At 39.7% G+C, this 19,151-nt stretch overlaps 2 protein-coding genes across 2 annotated transcripts in view; both read right to left on the bottom strand.

Annotated features, from left to right (window-relative positions):
• Window positions 1–5,674: 5,674 nt before the first annotated feature.
• Window positions 5,675–9,774, bottom strand: LOC309486535 (T-cell ecto-ADP-ribosyltransferase 1-like; the record flags this gene model as incomplete). Its single annotated transcript, XM_082153879.1, has 2 exons — window positions 5,675–6,637; window positions 9,607–9,774. The coding sequence occupies 2 exons, from the start codon at window positions 9,772–9,774 to the stop codon at window positions 5,921–5,923; spliced, it is 885 nt and encodes a 294-aa protein (XP_082010005.1). The 3' UTR covers window positions 5,675–5,920.
• Window positions 9,775–10,713: 939 nt separating this feature from the next.
• The window catches only part of LOC309485775 (complement C3-like), a gene marked incomplete at its 3' end in the record, with an annotated part of 34,050 nt that continues 25,612 nt past the window's right edge, over window positions 10,714–19,151 (bottom strand). Inside the window, exons 13-22 of the mRNA XM_082152811.1 lie at window positions 18,986–19,101; window positions 18,738–18,881; window positions 14,533–14,748; window positions 14,225–14,422; window positions 12,953–13,111; window positions 12,723–12,852; window positions 11,790–11,867; window positions 11,258–11,606; window positions 11,007–11,065; window positions 10,714–10,850 (exon numbers count right to left, since the gene is read on the bottom strand). Of these exons, the coding sequence (XP_082008937.1) occupies window positions 10,714–10,850; window positions 11,007–11,065; window positions 11,258–11,606; window positions 11,790–11,867; window positions 12,723–12,852; window positions 12,953–13,111; window positions 14,225–14,422; window positions 14,533–14,748; window positions 18,738–18,881; window positions 18,986–19,101 (1,586 nt within the window). The remainder of the gene's footprint in view (window positions 10,851–11,006; window positions 11,066–11,257; window positions 11,607–11,789; window positions 11,868–12,722; window positions 12,853–12,952; window positions 13,112–14,224; window positions 14,423–14,532; window positions 14,749–18,737; window positions 18,882–18,985; window positions 19,102–19,151) is intronic.

Here is a 19,151-nt window from a genome sequence, read left to right as displayed (position 1 = left end):
TGTGTTGTTATTGTTGTTGTTGTTCAGTCTCCCAATCGTGCCCGACTCGTGCGACCCCATGAAGTACAGCATGCCAGGCCTCCCTGTCTTCAACTATCTCCTCGAGTTTGCCCAATTTCATGTTCATTGCATCAATGACACTATCTAACAATCTCATCCTCTGCCTTACCCTTCTCCTCCTGCCTTCAATCAATCCCAGCATCAGGGTCCTCATTATGTGGTCGAAGTATTTGAGTTTGGGCTTTAGCATTAGTATCTGTCCTTCCAGTGAACAGATTTCCTTTAGGACTGACTGATTTAATCTATTTGCTGTCCAAGGGACTCTCAAGAGTCTTCTCCAAAACCACAGTTTGAAAGCATCAAATCTTTGCGCTCAGCCTTATGATCCAGCTCTCACAGCCATACGTTGCTACTGGGAAAACCGTAGCTTTGACTATCCGAACCTTTGTCGGCAAGTTGATGTCTCTGGTTTTTAATGTTATCTAGATTTGTCAGTGTCACTTTATTTATAAAGCACTATTTAAAACAACAACTGTTGAGCAATGTGCTGTACATCACATAAACATAAACACAATTAAAACAAATTACAGACAATAAACAGATGACATGCCACTGTATCATCGATTAAAAGCTATTTCTAACAAATAAGCCTTCAGTTTTGATTTCAAATTTCCCACAGTACTCGCAGTCCTAATACTAACCGGCAGACTATTCCACAATGTCAAAATGCCCGGTCACCTCTTAGGTTTAATTTAGTCCTTGGAACCACTAATAGTCCCTGATTTGGATCTCAGAGATTTATAGACCATTAAAAGGACTTACAAAATCTACTCTAAAGTGGACCGGCAACCAGTGTAATAGGCGTGCTTTCCAAAATCAGAATTAAGCAAGATTGTTCCTTACTACTTCATAGGAGACTCCTTAGGAGTCTGAAATACCAAAATCGCCCAGTTCCAGATCTTCAATGAATACACCATGCGTTAACACAAGATCGAGTGTGTGGCCCTGGAAATGAGTGGGGACTTTCACTCACTGAATTAAATCAAAGGAGGATAAATTAATTGACAAATGTGTTTGACGGTCTGCACACATGAATGTTGAAATCTCCAAGAATTATTACTTTATCAAAGTTTGATATGATGTCCCCAAGAAAATTCACAAATTAATTTAGAAAAATCTTTGTGTGCTTTAGGAGGGCGATAAAGCACAACAGTGTCCATTTCAAGTTTTAGCAGTTGTAATTTCGAAACTGTTAAAATCATCATGAGTAACAAATGAGTAACACACTATGAGCATTCTAGTAACTACTATTAACTAACAATAAACTCTGATTAACGAATTAGTAAGTAATAACGCTCAGTTGAATGTGGTATTTCACTATTAGCTAATCAATAACTATTTTTTTTTCATACATTCCAGAGAACTACTATATACAGGTTCATAAATAACACGAATACTGCATAATTAATAATAAAGGTTAATGGTAATGACTCAGGTGTTACTAAATCTTTCTAAAGGAACTACTAATTATTTAGATCAGTATCTAAAGTGAAAAACATGATAACTACCTAATATTGACTGAAGTCGTAAGTTTTTGAGATTTTTGTAAGATTTTGAATAGTAATTCAGCGACTAAAACTTCTATTTATGAATTTTTAAGTAATGTTGGCAATGCCAATTTGTAAAGAAAGGCTGCATGCCTGCGCACATATCAACATCACATATATATATTCAAATGTACATACCTATAGACTGAACACGTAGCTACTGTCAAGTGCATTAAAGCTACTGACGCCAAGATCTCTGTAAAGCTGCTTTGAAACGATATGTACTGTCTGTGAAAACATTAAAAACATGACTTGTAAATAAGTCTACCTTCTTATCTCTTCGCATTCACACTGTTTTAAAGAATTCATAAAACTGATTCAGGTTTGACTTCATCTAGACGAGACAGTATTTCACTAGTTTGTTCCCAGAAAGCAATAGCCGTCATTTCACCGTCTCTGTGAACTATAGACCCGATATAGTCCGGCTATGTGCAACCCACTTTCAGCCAAAATAACACTGAATCTGGTTACATGCCATTTTTTGCAAAATAACTTGCGAGATGTATGATATTCCATCATGTAGGCACAGTCAACTGTGATTACAAGGTGTTTGGTTTCATTTCTTTGACATGTTCTGTGTGTAGGCTGTGCATAGCCACGATTTAGCTCGTAGTCAGACCGGCTATTTGTAGCCCATTATAGTCGAAACTGATTAATTGTAGTGTTTTTGGCCAGGCAGCGCATAAGATGGTTGATATCCCATTATGTCGCATTGGTAATAATATCTACAAGGTGCAAGTGTCATTTCATGACATGGTCGATCTGTAGATTTAGCTCTGAATTAGACGGGCCATGTGCATTCTGCTTTTTGCCCACCCGGCAAAATCGAGGCAATCAGTGGTCAACTTTTAACGGCTTGGCAATAGCCCTGATTTAGACCAGCGATTAGTATAGCCAAAATAGTCTTAAAATTGTTTACATGTTTTTCGCCCACGCAGCTTCATGTGTGCTGTCACACATAACATTCATACAATATTATTTGAACGATATTATTTGAACGTCTTTCATTTTAAATTAAATAAAAATGCAATTACAGATGGCAACAGCCCTACTGAGACAGGACTACTGACAACACGAGACTTGATAATTATGTAGGCTAGAGATCACTGTTCTCGCGATCACGCGATACACATTTCCACCATTGCATTCACTTATCTGTCGGTCGAAGAGAACAGGTAAAAGACATTTCTACTTTTGTCAAGTATCCGTGTTTTTGTTTTGACGTGCTCATTTTTTTATCTAAATTGATTCAAGATTCAAATGTTTTTATTTGTCACACACTCATACAAGATGCGCAGTGAAATGTTTTTGTGACATGTACTGTACTTCTGTGCTCAATTGAAGTAAAAAAAAATAAAAAAAATAATGCAGTGTAAGTAAAATAAAATACAATAGAATACAATAAATACGATAAAATACAATAAAGGTTTTAGCGGAAGTTATAATTAAGTTATTAAGTTATAATTAAGTTATGATTATGCCTAATTTACATGTGCAATAGTAATGAAATAAATGTGCAATAGTAATGAATGAAGAATATTATTATAGATATAAGTTAAAACTAGATCGACAGGCAGATGTACAAATGTTAAAGTTCAATATGGCTGGGTTTAAAAGTGTTATAAGTGTGTTAAAAGTTAAAGTGTTCAGAGTGCAGAGTTCAGGGCTCTGATTGCCGCAGGGAAAAAACTGTTCCTCATCCTCTCTGTGCGTGTTTTATGACAGCGCAGGCGTCTGCCTGACCTGAGGGTTACAAACAGTTTGTTGCAGGGGTGATGGGGATCCTTGATAATCCTTCTGGCCCTGTTGGTACAGATCTTTTTCGAGATCCGCCCACAAAGTTACTTGTGTATCGCGCTTGATACTTGCATTTCAGATCGTTAAAATAGGGCCCGTGGTGTTATCTCGACAAAGCTGTATGCATCATGGTAGCAGTCATTGTCATTTTCGGGTGTGACATGTTCCTACCAAATGCAACTCTCATGAATTGAATTAATGAATTACATAAAATCATTATCCAGAAGTTAAAAATATATAGCTTACATCAGCAGTTGATGCTGTGCTTTTGCGACATATTTTTCTCATGATACAACCATATGAATTTTAATGTTTGTGCTTTGAGTCTTATAAATTGCACAAATCAAATTTTTAGTGCAAAAAAAAAAAATATATATATATATATACGTCAATAATGCTCATTTATGTGTATTTGACTCGGAAGATGGCTTAACACACACTGCTGGATGGCAGGTTTAAACAAATCTGATTACACCGTAACCTAGATCACGCAGACGTTGGTATCGCGCATCTTATTTTGTTCACAATGACAGTTAAATGCAGTAGCATTCAAAGATCTGCCTCTGCTTAAACACTGATTGAACCAACTCCGCTGAGAACTAATATAGGCTTGTCTGTTGTAGTCCATATACCCCCGGTTCCACAGATAAGGCTTAAGTTAGTCCCAGACTAACATGCATGTTTTAACTGAAAGCAACTTGCACTGAGATATCTTAAATTAAGACAGATAGAGAGATTTTGTCTCAAGATGCACACCAGTACTGGTTTTTTTTTTTGTTTTGTTTTTTTTATAAAAACATTTATAAAAGCTACTTACATGTCCTAATTGAACTAAGGCCTAATCTTGGTTTAGTCTAAGCCCTGTCTGTGAAACCAGGCCATTAATTTGTTCCACCACTCTACAGGCAGGACCATCCTACTGTTGTAAGTTGATGACCGGTTATTTGTCAGCAAAGGGAATTCGAGCCGCAGAAAAAGTCGGGTTGGACGAGCCCTCCGGACAATACATCGACCATGATATACGCAAATGAAATGCAGAAATCAAATTTAGCATTTTTGTAAAACGGAAAAGAAGTTGAATGTCAATTATTTGATTTTCAATTAAATAAGCATTGTATATAAGGAAAATAAGTATGTGATTATTTTTTCAACAGTATAAAAATTAATTAAAGGGTTAGTTTACCCAAAAATGAAAATTCTGTCAGTAATTACTCACCCTCATGTTGTTCCAACCCTGTAAGACTTTCGTTCATCTTCGGAACACAAATTAAGATATTTTTTATTCAATCTGAGCCCTGTCTCACTCCTCCTGCAGGCTTATGGACACTATAACTTGCTGGCCCAGAAAATGTATTAAATACATTGTTAATATAGTCCAAGTGACTCCAGTGGCTCAATCTTAAGTTTATAAAGCGACGAGAATACTTTTTGTGCGCAAAAACAAACAAAAATAACGACTTTATTCCACTTTTCATTTCCTTCTCTCTGGACCTCGAGTTTTTTTTAACGTAGTGTAATAGCGTAGCGCGTCTGTGTTGCACGTCACGTCACGGAAATGAAAAGTGGAATAAACTCGTTATTTTTGTTTGTTTTTGTGCACAAAAAGTATTCTCGTCGCTTTATAAACTATGAGATTGGCATGGTTTTATTTCAGTTAGCCTAATAGCTAGTTTGATTTGCATTGAGAGATGATCTTATGGAAAGTACCCCATGCCAAACTCTAGGTATGGTGAAGGCTATGTGATGATGTGGGGCTATTTTAATTCCAAAGGCCAAGGGAACTTTATCAGGATGCATAGTATCCTAAAAAAATAAAAATAAAAAAATACTTAAAAATAAAAATCTGCCTGCCTCTATGGGAATTTAACATAGGGGTGTCCAAACTTATGCACCCTGTATTTTAAGGAAGAACATTTATTTATTTACGATACATTATTCATTCACAAAGAAAATTGGTGTCCTTAAAGGTTGGATTTTTCCTAATTTTTTAAATTAAGGCATTAAGTTCAATTTCCAAAATATGATTTTTTATTCCTCTTTTTAGTCAACTTTAGCATGGGTGTATTCACTTATGCATAGCACTGTATATAACATTGTTCTATTGGGTTTTGGATATTTTAATGAAAAAAAAAAAAAAAAATCGTACATATTGAGCCTTTAACATTTTGTTTTTTAGTCAGCAATGGTGAACGTTAGCATGCAAAAAAATGAAACAGAATGGTCTTGTATGGGATGAAAGTAAGTTGTTTTAATTTTAATTAAACAACACATTTTTATAATATTTGATATTGGTAATATGTATTATGCTGCATTGATATAGAAGAGTTTGCTACAAAGAAAACCCTTATGAAATTGTTCAATAATGTGAAACAAGTATACAAAAACGTATATAAAATCAATAACTATTTCATTATGTTGAAAGTGCTGTATGTTTTCTGACAAATACATTTATTTTGTGTGGAACTGATGTACATACAAAGCACTTTGTTCAGCTGAGTGCAAAACGTTGGACTTCTTTATGGCCTTGGGAATAAAGCACAGTTCAGGTAACTTGTATATCCAATGCTTTTCAAAGTGTAGACGGTTTCACACGGGAGATCTTTCTGATCTCTTTTTGACTTGACATCAGTGACATTAAACATCTCATACGGAGGAATCAGCACCTCTTTCTCATGAGGAAGCTTAGAATATTTTGACACATTTGCACCGTAACAAGTGTAGATGTCAAAACAAGATACATTTCCAAAAAACATACTGTTAGGATCAAGAGAAGAGGATGCAAATGAGCCAAAACGAACTGCTGTGTTCAGTACATTAAATTTAACATTTGTACGGCGATAAGTCTGAAAACATTCATTTTGTGTTTCCTTTAGAATCTGTATCGCCTCAGTTAACAGAAAGTGAAGTGAATACCATTCGTATGTTTCGATTGGGTAGTTTTGTTTACCATGACGAGTATCATTATTGAAAACTAAATAGACTTTTCTGTCTGTGTACACATACATGGCAATTGAATGAATCCTTGTCAAGTTTTGTTCTGGCGGCTTACAGTTCTGTTCACCATCTTGCCAAGCTCCTTTAAAATCAGATTTAGAGATAGCGAGTTCCTTCTTCAGATATTTTGTTTCCACCTGGTGTCCCATGTCGTCTGCACAGCCATCATATTTATCATCAACAGAATCCAGAGCCATATCCAGTGGAAATATCTGTTCTCCAATAGCAGCTCTGTGATCCTGCAGCAACAGAAATCAATCATCAGTTTTCATGTCTGTAATATTCATACCAGAACACAAGCTCAGTGAAATCCCTCAGATGATCTAGTACAGAGGTCTCCATCCTTTTTGTGAGCGTGGGCTACCTCAAGGGATAGAATAATCTAAAGGGCTACTTGTTACTCAACAATAACAGCAGAATCAGGGATCAGCAGAAAAATGACGCAGACTGGCGCTAGACAGTGCATTCGTGTTCATAGCTCTTAAAAGAGAATGGAATATAAAAGGGAAGAAATGGGAAAATGGAGTCGACTGGAGCATAAAGGGGATCTACTTGATTGTAAAAAGAACAATCATCTTGCTGAACTGGTAGGACAAAATACACTCACCCTGAACTGTGCTATTTTGTTTCTTTTGTTTTGTCTTCTCGGGATTCTCCTGAATCCCTTTCTATTGAGAGAACTGAAAATGAACTGAAACTGAACAAAAACATTCAGCGACATCTGGACATTGAATCTGATTCCTGAACATGTTTTATTTATTCTGGAAACTGATTTTGAACTGTGAATCTGGTTTTGAGACTTGATTTTGAAATCTAAATTTCCAAATTAAACTGTGGTTTCAATTGTGAACTGAACTACTGTTTATTATTGCTTTTTATTTGTGTTTATTCATATTCTTTTATTTGTCAAAAGATTCAATTAATTTATTTTTCTCAATAACAATACATTTAATTTCCTAGTAATTAACATTTATCTTTTGCGTCTGAGTTGCTTTCTTTCTTTAGTTTCTGTTATAAATTCCCTATACTCCAGTGAGTCGAACCCACCTTCTGTAATCTGGTCCTAGACATAAATAGATCACATGTACCCAAGTTATTACGCCATAAACGGGGAGCTGCGGGTTACAGAAGGTAAGATGGAGAAGGGGAGGGGGATTGTAAAGCGACTTCCAATTGTGCTCCTTTAAGGTATGGTTATTCATTTTGTGGTTTGTGTTTGTTTATTTGTTATTTGGATGTGACTGATATTCATGAAGAATATAACTTTTTGTTTTAGTATGTTGGATTTTAATTGCCAGTCGTTGTTCTCTTTTGTTTTGTTTTGTTTCTTATGTTTGTTTTTGTTTTAAGTGACAATTGTGAAACTATGACTGCTCCCTTATTTTTTATTTTTTTATAAATTAATTTCCTAGCCAGCTCTGTGTGTGTTTTTTGTTTGTTTCTTGGTTTTGTTTAATGCATTGGTCGGTTTGTAGCTGGCTAGTGGAATTGTTTTCTTTTTTTTAATGCATTTAATTTAAGGGGCTTTATTAAGCAGCTGGGGTAGCTACCCACTGTTGTCGGTGGAGAAAATTTTATAGAGCCCTTACAGGTTTTGTGGTTTGATTTGTGTGGTTACACTAATTGTGAATGTGTATCACACATCAAAGCTGTAACGGTCACCAGCTGGAGTGCACTTGAGAGCCACCAGAGGGCACTCCACACCAGACTCTCATGTTTCACTCACAAACTACATTTCCCATCATTCTCTGCCTGGACTCATCAGCACTCGTTATCACATTCACCTGTGTCTCATTATCTATGTTCTCTCATTTACTCTCTGCAAAGTTTTGTATGTTGTTGCACTGCATTTCCGAGCGTTCTCCCTGGTTTCATGTCTCTTGGTTTATTGGATTTCTTGCTTATTCTGTGGATTACGTTTTTGCCTCTGACCCCTGCCTGTTTTGATTGTTTGTTTGTTTGGACGGACGGACGGCCTACCTGTGTTTAGTGATGGCAAAATCGAGGCCTCGTGAACCAATGAAACAGTTGAACCAAATGTGCCATATTGTTTCGAGGCTTCGAATCAACCCGACACCCGTCTCAACGGTGACACCTAGTGGTCACTTGCTGGTGTTGATCTGAAACAACCTTGACGAGCCATTAAAAAAATGTGTTGTTTTTTTATTATTATAATGTTCTAATATGTGAAGCTTGTAACCTATAGGCTCCTCACTGTGCATAATGTTATTTTGGTCATGAAAAATGAATATTAATAAAAGAAATCAAGCCACAATGTCTCACTTTTTTAGAGATTTTTATTCAAAAATATTAATTTATCTGCTGTGGAAGGACTTAGCCTACTTCTTTTTTTACAGATAATTTCTCCAGCCTTTGAAAAAATCCTCTCACAAGGGACACTTGTTGCTTGTCAAATGGCGCATCATGGATGATGTATTGTTGCAGTAGGCTAGCTGCCGATCACAATACACACATCTCACTTTATTTGGGGTTTCTAAATGGAAATGCTCCCACACCACAGATGTACGGCATCTCTTCTGGGGAGCCTCCATTTTATCTATCTATCCAAATCTATCTATATATGAATTGATCTATGTATCTAGATATGTATCTATAATCTATGTATCTATATATGTATCTATCTATTAATCTAGCTGTCTATATATATTTATATCTATGTATCTATTAATGTGTCACTATATGTAGGCTATACTCTGTCTGTCTCTAGCCTATCAGTCAATGTGTTGTGTAAATTTAAATGTAAGTCTAAATTGCCTAACTAATCAAATCGCACTATGTCACTATATCACCAAAAATCCGCTATCTCAAAATCAAACTCCTCTCACAAAAACCCACGAGGTCAAAATGCGTTTATTTCACTTTTATACAGATGTGCGATTGTGTGGTCTGTTCCCGACCGTGTCAATCAAACGCTGATTCGGCGGACCACACCTGATGAAACACTAGTGAAACACTTCGAGGCTTCGTTTGGTCATAGTCACGTGACATGGGTGTTTCGAATCACGCTTCGGATCAGTGTTTCGACACATCTGCGCTTCGGGATCTCGCAAAGCTTCGGAACGACTGTTTCGCTTCAGCCATCCTTACCTGTGTTTTGACCTATTGCCTGTAATTAAGATTTTGCCTATGAAAAAAAAAAAAAATCTGATTTATAAAACCTTTAATTAAAGCTGCATTTGGATCTCACCTTCGAGTCTCGGAGTAGTTTGTGACAGAAAACTTCACGCCCAAACATAGATCCAACAGCCGAATAAGACCCAGAACTACCATGGACCCAGTAATCCGTCTCTTCCGCCTCAGCCAAGGTAACCGCCCGATAGAGGAATATGTTGAAGAGTTTTGTGAGCTCTGCCATGGGGTGGATTTAAACGATGAGGTCTTGGTGGGCTTGAGGACATGTTAGAGTACCTCATGCCTGACAACACCCCTCAATATATTGACCTCCCCCTTCGGATAAGCGGTTTGTCCTTTACTGTGGGCTTTGTGAATTAGGGGTCTCACAATCTCACAGCATCCCCTCAGCCTGAGCTTCTCCACATCAGCCCTGCCGAGTTTTTTGGATTTCTTGCCTGTTCTGTGGATTACTCTTTTGCCTCTGACCCCTGCCTGTTTTGTTTGTTTGTTTGGACGGCCTACCTGTGTTTGACCTATTGCCTGTATATTGGATTACCTGTCTGGATTGACCCTTAATTAAAGCTGCATTTGGCTCTCAACCTTCGTGTCTCGGAGCAGTTCGTGACAGAAGCGAAGTGATGCATTTGTGTAATATAATAACTAGCTTCCAGCCAAACAATCATACGGATTCCACATACGGACTACAGTGAAAAAAAAATAATCAACACATTATGCTGGGTTAAATAAACAACCCAATTTGCTGGGTAAAATTAAAATTAAACCAAAACCCAACATAGGTTGTTTTTAATCCAGTGTTTTTTACAGTCCAGGGTAAAAAACAAAACAAAAAAAAAACAGTTTGTTTTACTAAAGTAAATCCATGAGTTGTGGAGTGAATGTCTTCTAACTGGTTTGTTCTTAGAACAATGTTTCTCCTGTTTTTCGCATCAATAAATTGAGAATGTCAGTACTGTTTAATCTGGTGTAAAACCAATTTATATCAGAGTCATATAAGGGTTTGTAGTAGAGATAGAGAATTCTGCGCTGAATTCAGATGCTTCTCACTAGACTGCGCAGCTCTGTTTAATAATGGTCATGTGATCTGCAGTGACCCGTACTTTAACGCAGCTGATCTGGGTGTGATCGCTGTTGTGTACGTGCAGGTGAGATACCTTCCCATCTAAGTGCGTGATCTGATGCTAGAACAAGTTGAGCAGTCAAGGAGACTTGCCTTCAGGTTTTCATCCTTGTAGTTGTGGACCCCAGCTTTGATTTGCAAGCGTTCATTTCTGGACACTGAGTGAGGCAAGCGCATGTCTATGAAGAACGCACACACATTATACGGTTCAGCTACACAGAAACCTGCCAGACATCATGCTGTTTAGTTGTGCAAAAACCAGAGATATTATAATTATGCAGTCGCTGCCAAGACCAACAACAGATGGACAGACAAGCAAGAACAGGGCTGTTTACCTGTCCCCCACTGAGTGATACTGTCTGGAAGAACGGAGTCCACTGGAAGTACAGCCCGCCTGCAATAAATGTATGAAGAGTCACTCCTGACACAGACTATTGCAAAATTACCTCTACACTAGGTGTGTTTACATGCATTCATTTTCATCAATCTGAATAAATACATATTCTGAAATGTATATTTATATGAACCTTAAATTTTGCAATCCATTTGTGTGCATGTAAAGATGGCTACTTAGTCAAACTCTTACCTGTCTGCTATGCTGGGCAGTCTGATGTCAGTCATCGGCCACTGCTTAGAGAACTTGTGCATGCCAGCTAAATCATCTTCTTCTTCCTCCATTGAGCCCGGTAACAAACCCATAAACATAGGGCAAGTTTCTATTCTTCCTTCTAGAAGCCAGGTCACAACACCAGTATCCACCCCTCTGTACTCCACACAGCAGTGGAGGAAGGCTAACCTGCAGCACACGTCCTCGGTGATGTAACGACGAGAGTGACGATAGCGATGCAAGCGATGCAAGCAGGAATAGTGAATGGAAATCCCCCTCATGCCGTGCACACAACACCTCTCCACGGACGTGCCAGAATAGATATTCTCTGGGAGATAAGAACACACCGGTAAATGTTTGTCAGTTGTGTGAGACTACTGACTTTATTCTTCATAGGGATTTTGTACATGTTTGTACTATAAAACTAAATCCTGCTCTCATGAACAGATACATTTAGTTGTGTTTTATGCATTCCTGATTTTGTGATGTTGTGAAGATTATTCTGACTCACCCAACGTCTCTCTTTTTTCCAAATGTATTGCTCTTCGCTTTAAAGATCTTTTCCTCCTAGATTTTTTTGAGCAATGATCTGTTCCATAAAACCAAAAGAAAGCTTAAACATCAGAAAAGAAGACTCGCTCATCCTTCTCTTGGTTAGACTGAGTGAAGAAAATATATTTTTAGTCAAGTCAAGTCAAGTGAGTTTTATTGTCATTCCGCTTCATGACCACTGTTCTACATACTTATACATAGATATGGTAAAAACCTACACATATCTAACTATTGTATTTGTGATGCATTTTTTAATTAATCATAAACTAACATTTAATTTTCTTGCAGGATTACCAATTACATGCTTTTAAAACCTTGAATGTCCCCAAACACTCAGTCAGTCAGTGTGTGTTAGTGAATCATGTCCGCATATAACAAAAGGGGAAATTAAACTAGACAGATATCTAAATTTATACAGTAACTCATGACCTTGAGTAAGTGAAGTAAATTAAGATATCCAGAGTTTGCTTTTACCTAGTAACAGAAGCATTTGCTGAATTTTGCATTTGAGGAACCAATCATATAGTATTTTTGCTGGCGGGATTCTCTCTGAAATTGGTCTGAGATCCTCCAGCCGTGATTAAAGCATATTCAAAGGCATTGTCTAGAGTCTGTTTAGTTATTGCTGCACAGCATGTTAGTGGAGCACTAGAGATCAAGTGTTAGTGTTCATAGGGGTTAAGACATTGACCGACTCAGCCAACGTCGATTAGGAGACACGCTAGAGGATAAATATTATTGAACGTCAATCAGGAGGCGTTTAGGGGCGTCAATTACGAGATGAACCAGGTAGACTTAAGTCAAGTGTGTAGGGGAAAAATCTACTACAATACATATACCTAATCTATTTATTTTTAAAGTTAACAGAGAAAGAATGCTGTGTGTGAAGCACCTGATCCAGAGTCAGTGGATCCTCCTGTGCTGGAATCAAACATCAGTCCTGCGTCGCTGAAAACACCCATATTATTCCGGCCTCCTCCTGCGGTGCAGCCCATGTCACCCTGACCCAACGCCTCCCACACCTGAATGAAGGAGTCATGAGTATCCATAAATCTCCTAGAGACAACCAGCAGTTGTCTATATTGTCTTGCATTTATGAAGAGTAATGTATATTGTAATGACCTTTCTCTGCGTCAGGCGGTTTTTACTCAGCAGAAAGATGGCATTATCCACAGCCACCAGGCTAACCTTTGCTCCCGTGTCATCCTTTACTTGAAATTTAAAGCTGCTTCCTGGTGAGTATGAATTCAGTTTTTCTCCCTCCACTGGTCCTAAACTGAGCTAAAACGATCACAATTATATATAGATGAATAATATTTGTGCAAGTACAAATAATTATACCACTATATGGTTATCAAGCAACACTGTTTTACTAGATACTGTACTTCACAAAATACTGTGCAATGGTCTCAAACTCAGTTCCTGGAGGGCCACAGCCCTGCAGTGTTTACTTCCAACTCACACATGCTTAGAAGCTTCTAGTAATCCTGAAGACCTTGATTAGCTGGATCATGTGTATTTGATTAGGGTTGGTGCTGTGGCTCTCCAGGGGCCTCATTTATAAAAGACTGCGTAGAATTCCTACTAAAAGTGAACCTACACACAAAAGCTAGTTTTTGCCTAGGCAAAAATAATAATTCTGATTTATAAAAGTACGCCAGAACTTGCACAAAATTCCCTTTATAAATCCCAGTCAGTGGAAGATTGTGCGCACATGCATCTCCACCATATTATGGAGCTTACAAAGCCTAATTTTACTATGCATGTCCTCATCTGCATATCATTTGCATATGCATATTCATCCACGTGACGATACCATGTTTAACGGTACAAGACATTAGGAAAATATGAGATACGGATGTGTGTCACATTACATTGCTAAACATCATTTAGTAGCCTATCCATGCCTTGTTTTTGAATAAATAAATCAAATAGTATAAAATATATTTCAGAGAAAGTTTTTCTAAATCTTTTCCACTGGCCAAATAAAACATTTTCTAATTGCTTTATATTTTATTATATTTATTATATATTTGTATGGCTCAGAATTTGCTTACAGGGGTGAACATTCTCTTGTCAAGTTTGTTTTTATAAATCACAACTTCACAACCGTCGGAAGTGGAGTACGCCTCTTTCAGGGCCTGTTTTGTGCGATGCAACGGTTATAAATTAGGCCCGTGGAACTGAGTTTGTGACAAGTAGTGCTAGCGTGCAGCAGTCGGCTTCCAAAAGTAAAAAGTTTCATGATTTTTTTTTTTCCATAAAAGATTTACGAAAAACAAATACTTCCAGAACCAGCGCTGTTAAAAAAAAAAATTGTGGCCACTATTGCACTCTATAATGAGTAGACTATATGTATTCTTCATAGTAGTTTTTAGTTTAAAATGTACTTACTGAGCCTACATACTGGTTCTCCACATCCACAAACACTGAGTCTGCCACCACTTCTGCATGTGGTCGCCATGGCAACATATAGTATGCCACCAGCCTGAATGAGGGCAACATCTCTGTGGTAACTAGTAATGGAATATTTGTGTCTGTCTGGCATACATCTACCCTGGCAGCTGTTATTATTTTCCCTTTGTTCAAAACCTAGACAGGAAGAAGTAAGGAAAAGAGAGCACTGTTTATGTAAAGATTACTGTATTGCAGTCATAGCAATAGTATATAGTATAACGCTTCCCAATATTACCAACACTCACGGCGTATGTTAGCTGCTTCACAAGCTTTTTGTGTTCTGGTGAGGCTGTTTTGATGTACAATTTGATGTTAAGACTGCTGCCCACCGCCACTTGTTTGGCGCCCACTGAGATGTGCAGGTAGTTCTTACTGTAGCCATCAAAACCTAAATATGGCTTCAGAGACATCTCCTGGACAGCCTGCTTTTCTGCATTCACACCAGGAAGTGTTGTTTCTACCTACAGATGTACAGATATGTTAAGCAAAATAAGACACACATTTGCACTTTTACAGTTCTTAATTTTCAGCTGTGGTTCCACAAAACCTGTCTGCGACATCCATGGAATCTTTCCACAAGGTTCTTTACTCTCTCCGCCAACCCCTATATATAATGTTCCCTTTTGAGGGAACTCACAATGCATCGAAACTACACTTTGGGGAACCCCCAGTGTGGATGAAACTAATCCAATTGTGATTAGTGTTGCGTCATGACGGCATACACGGAAGCCGGCACACAATGTTAGCTTTCTGTTCTTCAGCAAGCGCTCTCTGTTATTGTTTGTCATATTTGGTGTTGTCTGTCACAAGCAATCTCAATATATCTCCTATACTGTATATGTAAATTTTTAGACAAAAAATTACGAGTCAGCAATACAAGAGATGTTTGCATCCCTGCCCTCGATTCATTAAGGGTGGGGACACACATAAATTGTGTGTGCATTGTTTGGGAGTGCAGCATGCTCAAGCAGCTCTCGAGGGTGCTGCTTGTGCGGATTGTGATGCACTGCCAATCTGAGTGCTGCGCTCCCACCTGGCCATCTTCAGTTATGATGGTCAGGCTGCCACACCCTGTGGTGTGCGGCAGTTCACATCATGGGGTTTGCAAATGGATCTGACAGGGGACCCGGAGACTGCTGAGGCACTTTCTCAGGATTCCTCAGACAGTTCTGATGCTCTCCCTCCTCGTGCGAAAGCCCGCCCACTGGCTTCATCCGCACGAGTGGAGAACCCCATGTTTGAGCTGTCTGCTTCTGAAGAAGTGGATGTGTTCAGCATCGAAGGCGGGGATTTTGGAGATGACTCGCCACTCCATATCCTCGCATATGAGGAGCTGGTCGGGGTTGTCTCTCATGCCGTGGACCGTTCTAATATTAGTTGGCCACGTGAAAGGCAGGAAGCGCAAACAAAAAGCAAGTTGGACGAGAGCTTCCTGCAGCACAGAAAGCAACCTCATTGCCGGGGTCTACCGTTTTTTTCACAGTTTACACAACAAGTTGTGTAAATCGAGGAACAAGCCACACACCTTTGTCCAGCCCCCAAGTTTTAGACTACAGTAACATTGTGGGGGCGAGAGAAAATGGTTAGGGGATGATGCCTCGGGTGGAAGAGCCATTGGCGAAGTTGCGTAAGGCTGCAGACTTGTCTCTCCGAGTCACCAAAGTGACGGCCCGTGCTATCGGCCATTCTATGGTAGTCACGGAGAGACATCTCTGGTTAAATATGTGGGGCATCAAGGAGAAAGACAGGGCTTTCACGTGAGGGCCCCGCAGTGGTGGTTGAAAACCAAGGTTTTTTTCCCAGAGGGAGAACCCGTTCCGCATGATCAGGGTTACGCGCAGATGCTGTCGTTCCCTATCTATGTGGAAGAAATCTTGGTTCCAGTCCCAAGGTCCCATGCTGGAAGCGTCATGTCGCCGGGAAGCAGTTTTTGACAGACGCCTCCCTCACGGGCTGGGGCGCGGACATGGACGGCTGCTTTACGAGAGGTCTATGGCTGGACCATCTTTCTTCCTGGCATATAAATTGCTTGGAAATGCTGCCGGTTTTCCGAGCTCTGAGGAGTTTCCTGTCAGACCTCAAGGGTCACCACGTTGTGAGAACAGACAATATGTCAGTGGTGTCCTATCTAAATCATCAGGGCGCCCTCTATGAGGTCTCTGTGAGTCGATATGCAAGAGGTTCGGCCCAGTGGAAGTGGATCTGTTTGCATCTCAAGAGACAACACACTGTCCACTGTGGTTTTCTCTCAAGCATCTAGCCCCGCCGATATGCATTTCCCCCATCGTTCTGCTCCCGGGAGTTCTGGAGAGGGTCCGTCATGACAGGGTCAGTCTACTGCTAGTAGCCCCGTTGTGGCCGGCCTGAGTATGGTTCTCAGACATGAAATCGGTCCTGGACGGCCCTCCATGGGTAATACCCATCAGGCGGGACCTGCTGTCGCAGGCAGAGGGCTCAGTATTTCACCCTCGGCCAGAGCTATGAAAACTCTGGGCTCCTGAGGGATCACAGTACCTAGAAGCTGGCCTGTCAGCAGAAGTAATCGAGACCATACTCAGCTCTAGAGCTCACTTCCACAAGGAAATTGTCTAATATTGGCCTAAAATGGAATGTGTTCACCATTTGGTGTAGAGAGCGCAGTGTGGACCCAGTTAACTGCTCAGAGGCTTCAGTGCTGGAGCTCCTCCAGGATCGCTTCTCTGCTGGTCTTACCCCGTCCACACTCAAGGTGTATGTGGCTGCCATTGCAGCTTTCGACACTCCTCTGGGTGATGGCCCTTTGGGAAGACAGGCCATCAGCTGGCCATACGTTTCCTCCATGGGGCGGATGGATGGATGAGACCTGCGACTCGAACCAGACTTCTTACATGGGACCTGGCAGTGGTTCTCGAAGGGCGGGGCGAAGCCACTTTCAAACCTTTCCCTTAGCTATCACTTCTCTAAAAGAGTAGGAGATCTTCAGTCCCTCTCTATATCTCATGAGTGCCTGGAGTTTACTCCTGGAAGGGTTAAGGCTATCCTGCATGCCAGGCCTTCTAATACAGCATGGCCTATGGTTCTGCAGGCTTTTCATCCTCCACCTCACATGACTGCGGAAGATGAGAGACTTCATCTGCTCTGCCCTGTCAGAGCTCTCAATATTTATGTTCAGAAGTCTTCTCATTGACGGAAGTCAGACCAGTTGCTTATGTGTTTCGGGTCACCCAAGAAGGGGCTCCCCGCTTCTAAACAGTACATCAGCAACTGGAAAGTTCAGGCTATTTCCCTAGCCTGTCAGGTGCGCAATTTGCCTTCATTGTTGGCCGTGAGGGCTCACTCAACCAGTAGCATGGCGTCCTCTAGAGCCCTCCTTTCAGGGGCCCCTATCCAGGAGGTATGTGATGTGGCTGGCTGAGCCACGCTGCACACGTTCACAAGGTTTTACAGTCTGGACCTCCCTTCTACGTCGGGTGCATGAGTGCTCTCGTCCTAAGTTGTTCCCTCGAAAAGGGAACGTCTCGGGTTACAACTGTAACCCTTGTTCCCTGAGAAGGGAACAAGACACTGCGTCCCTTTGCCACGCCTCCCCCTGCATGGGACCGACTTGCTTCATCACAGAAGCTAACTCTGTTGTGTGCCGGCATCCTTTTTTAGCTTCCGTGTATGCCGTCACACATTACGTCAAGACGCAACACCAATCACGATTGGCTTAGTTTAATTTATGCTTCTGAGACACTACGCTGGGGACGTTCCCCAAAGTGTCGTTCTGACGCAGTGTCTTGTTCCCTTCTCAGGGAACAAGGGTTACAGTCGTAACCCAAGACGTTTTGTTCTGTGATCGATCATATACAATGTAAAACAGTATATTAATCCATGTGCATTATCATCAACCATATACAGCAAGTGTATTAATCCTGGGGCATTTCACTTTATTTCTGTCGAACAACATGTGCAATATAGGCATAGTCTACAATGTGCAATAATACTTATTTTCCTATTACTTTTATAAAGTGTATTTATTTTATTTAGGAAGTGTATTTGTGTATCTATTTTAATCAAGAAGTTTACTTGTACTTTGCATTTCTCGTACTTTTTAATTATTTTACTTTCCTTTACCTTTTAACAAAAGCTGACTCTAAAAATTGTAACCTGTACTGTAACGCACCTGTGCAAATGGCAAAAAAATGTAAACAATTTTTTTTTTACTTTTAAAACTTTTTATATTGGAAAAAGGTTCTTTAGATTATTAAAATATTATTTCATCTAAGAAGAAGTGCTTTTTTAAGAACTGTTCACCTAAAGGTTCTTTGGAGAACCAAAACTGGTTCTTCTGTTTCATCACTGTGAATAACCCCTTTTGGAACTTGTTTTTTTAAGGGTGTATACTAGTCCTGTCCCAAATGCCAGTGTGGAGTCATGGACCTTAACTTAATACCTAACTTTGAATGAGTTTCTATGGTGTTTAATGTACCTTCAACAGTTGATTCTTGTTTTCGTCAGGCATGTTGATGGAGACCCTGATAGTGCCTCTGTGTGTATTGATTGATTTTTGAAGGAAGTTGAGTTTAACAGGGATATTGGGGGCTGGAGATCCATCCTGGTTACTCACTGTAACCTAAGCAAAAAAAAAATAAAATAAAATAATTCCTCCTCTAATAATTCACTGATCGAATAACGCTAACATAGATCAATCAGTAAATGTCAGAGTATCAAAATTACCACTATGCCTAACGGCAGGCCAGGTTTGAAATACTTGGGTGTGTCACTTAAGGAGAGCACGTAGGGTGACATTACTATTTTAATGCCGGATTTCTCTGCTTCTACAAGGTCACCACCTGAGAAGAAAGTCTTAAGATGTTACAAAAACATAACCCAAACCAATAAA

Source organism: Leuciscus leuciscus (genome assembly GCF_965113295.1).
Source record: "Leuciscus leuciscus genome assembly, chromosome: 1".
NCBI lineage: Eukaryota > Metazoa > Chordata > Actinopteri > Cypriniformes > Leuciscidae > Leuciscus > Leuciscus leuciscus.
Note: the sequence above shows the minus strand (reverse complement) of the source record. Positions and strands in the feature narration are given on the sequence as shown.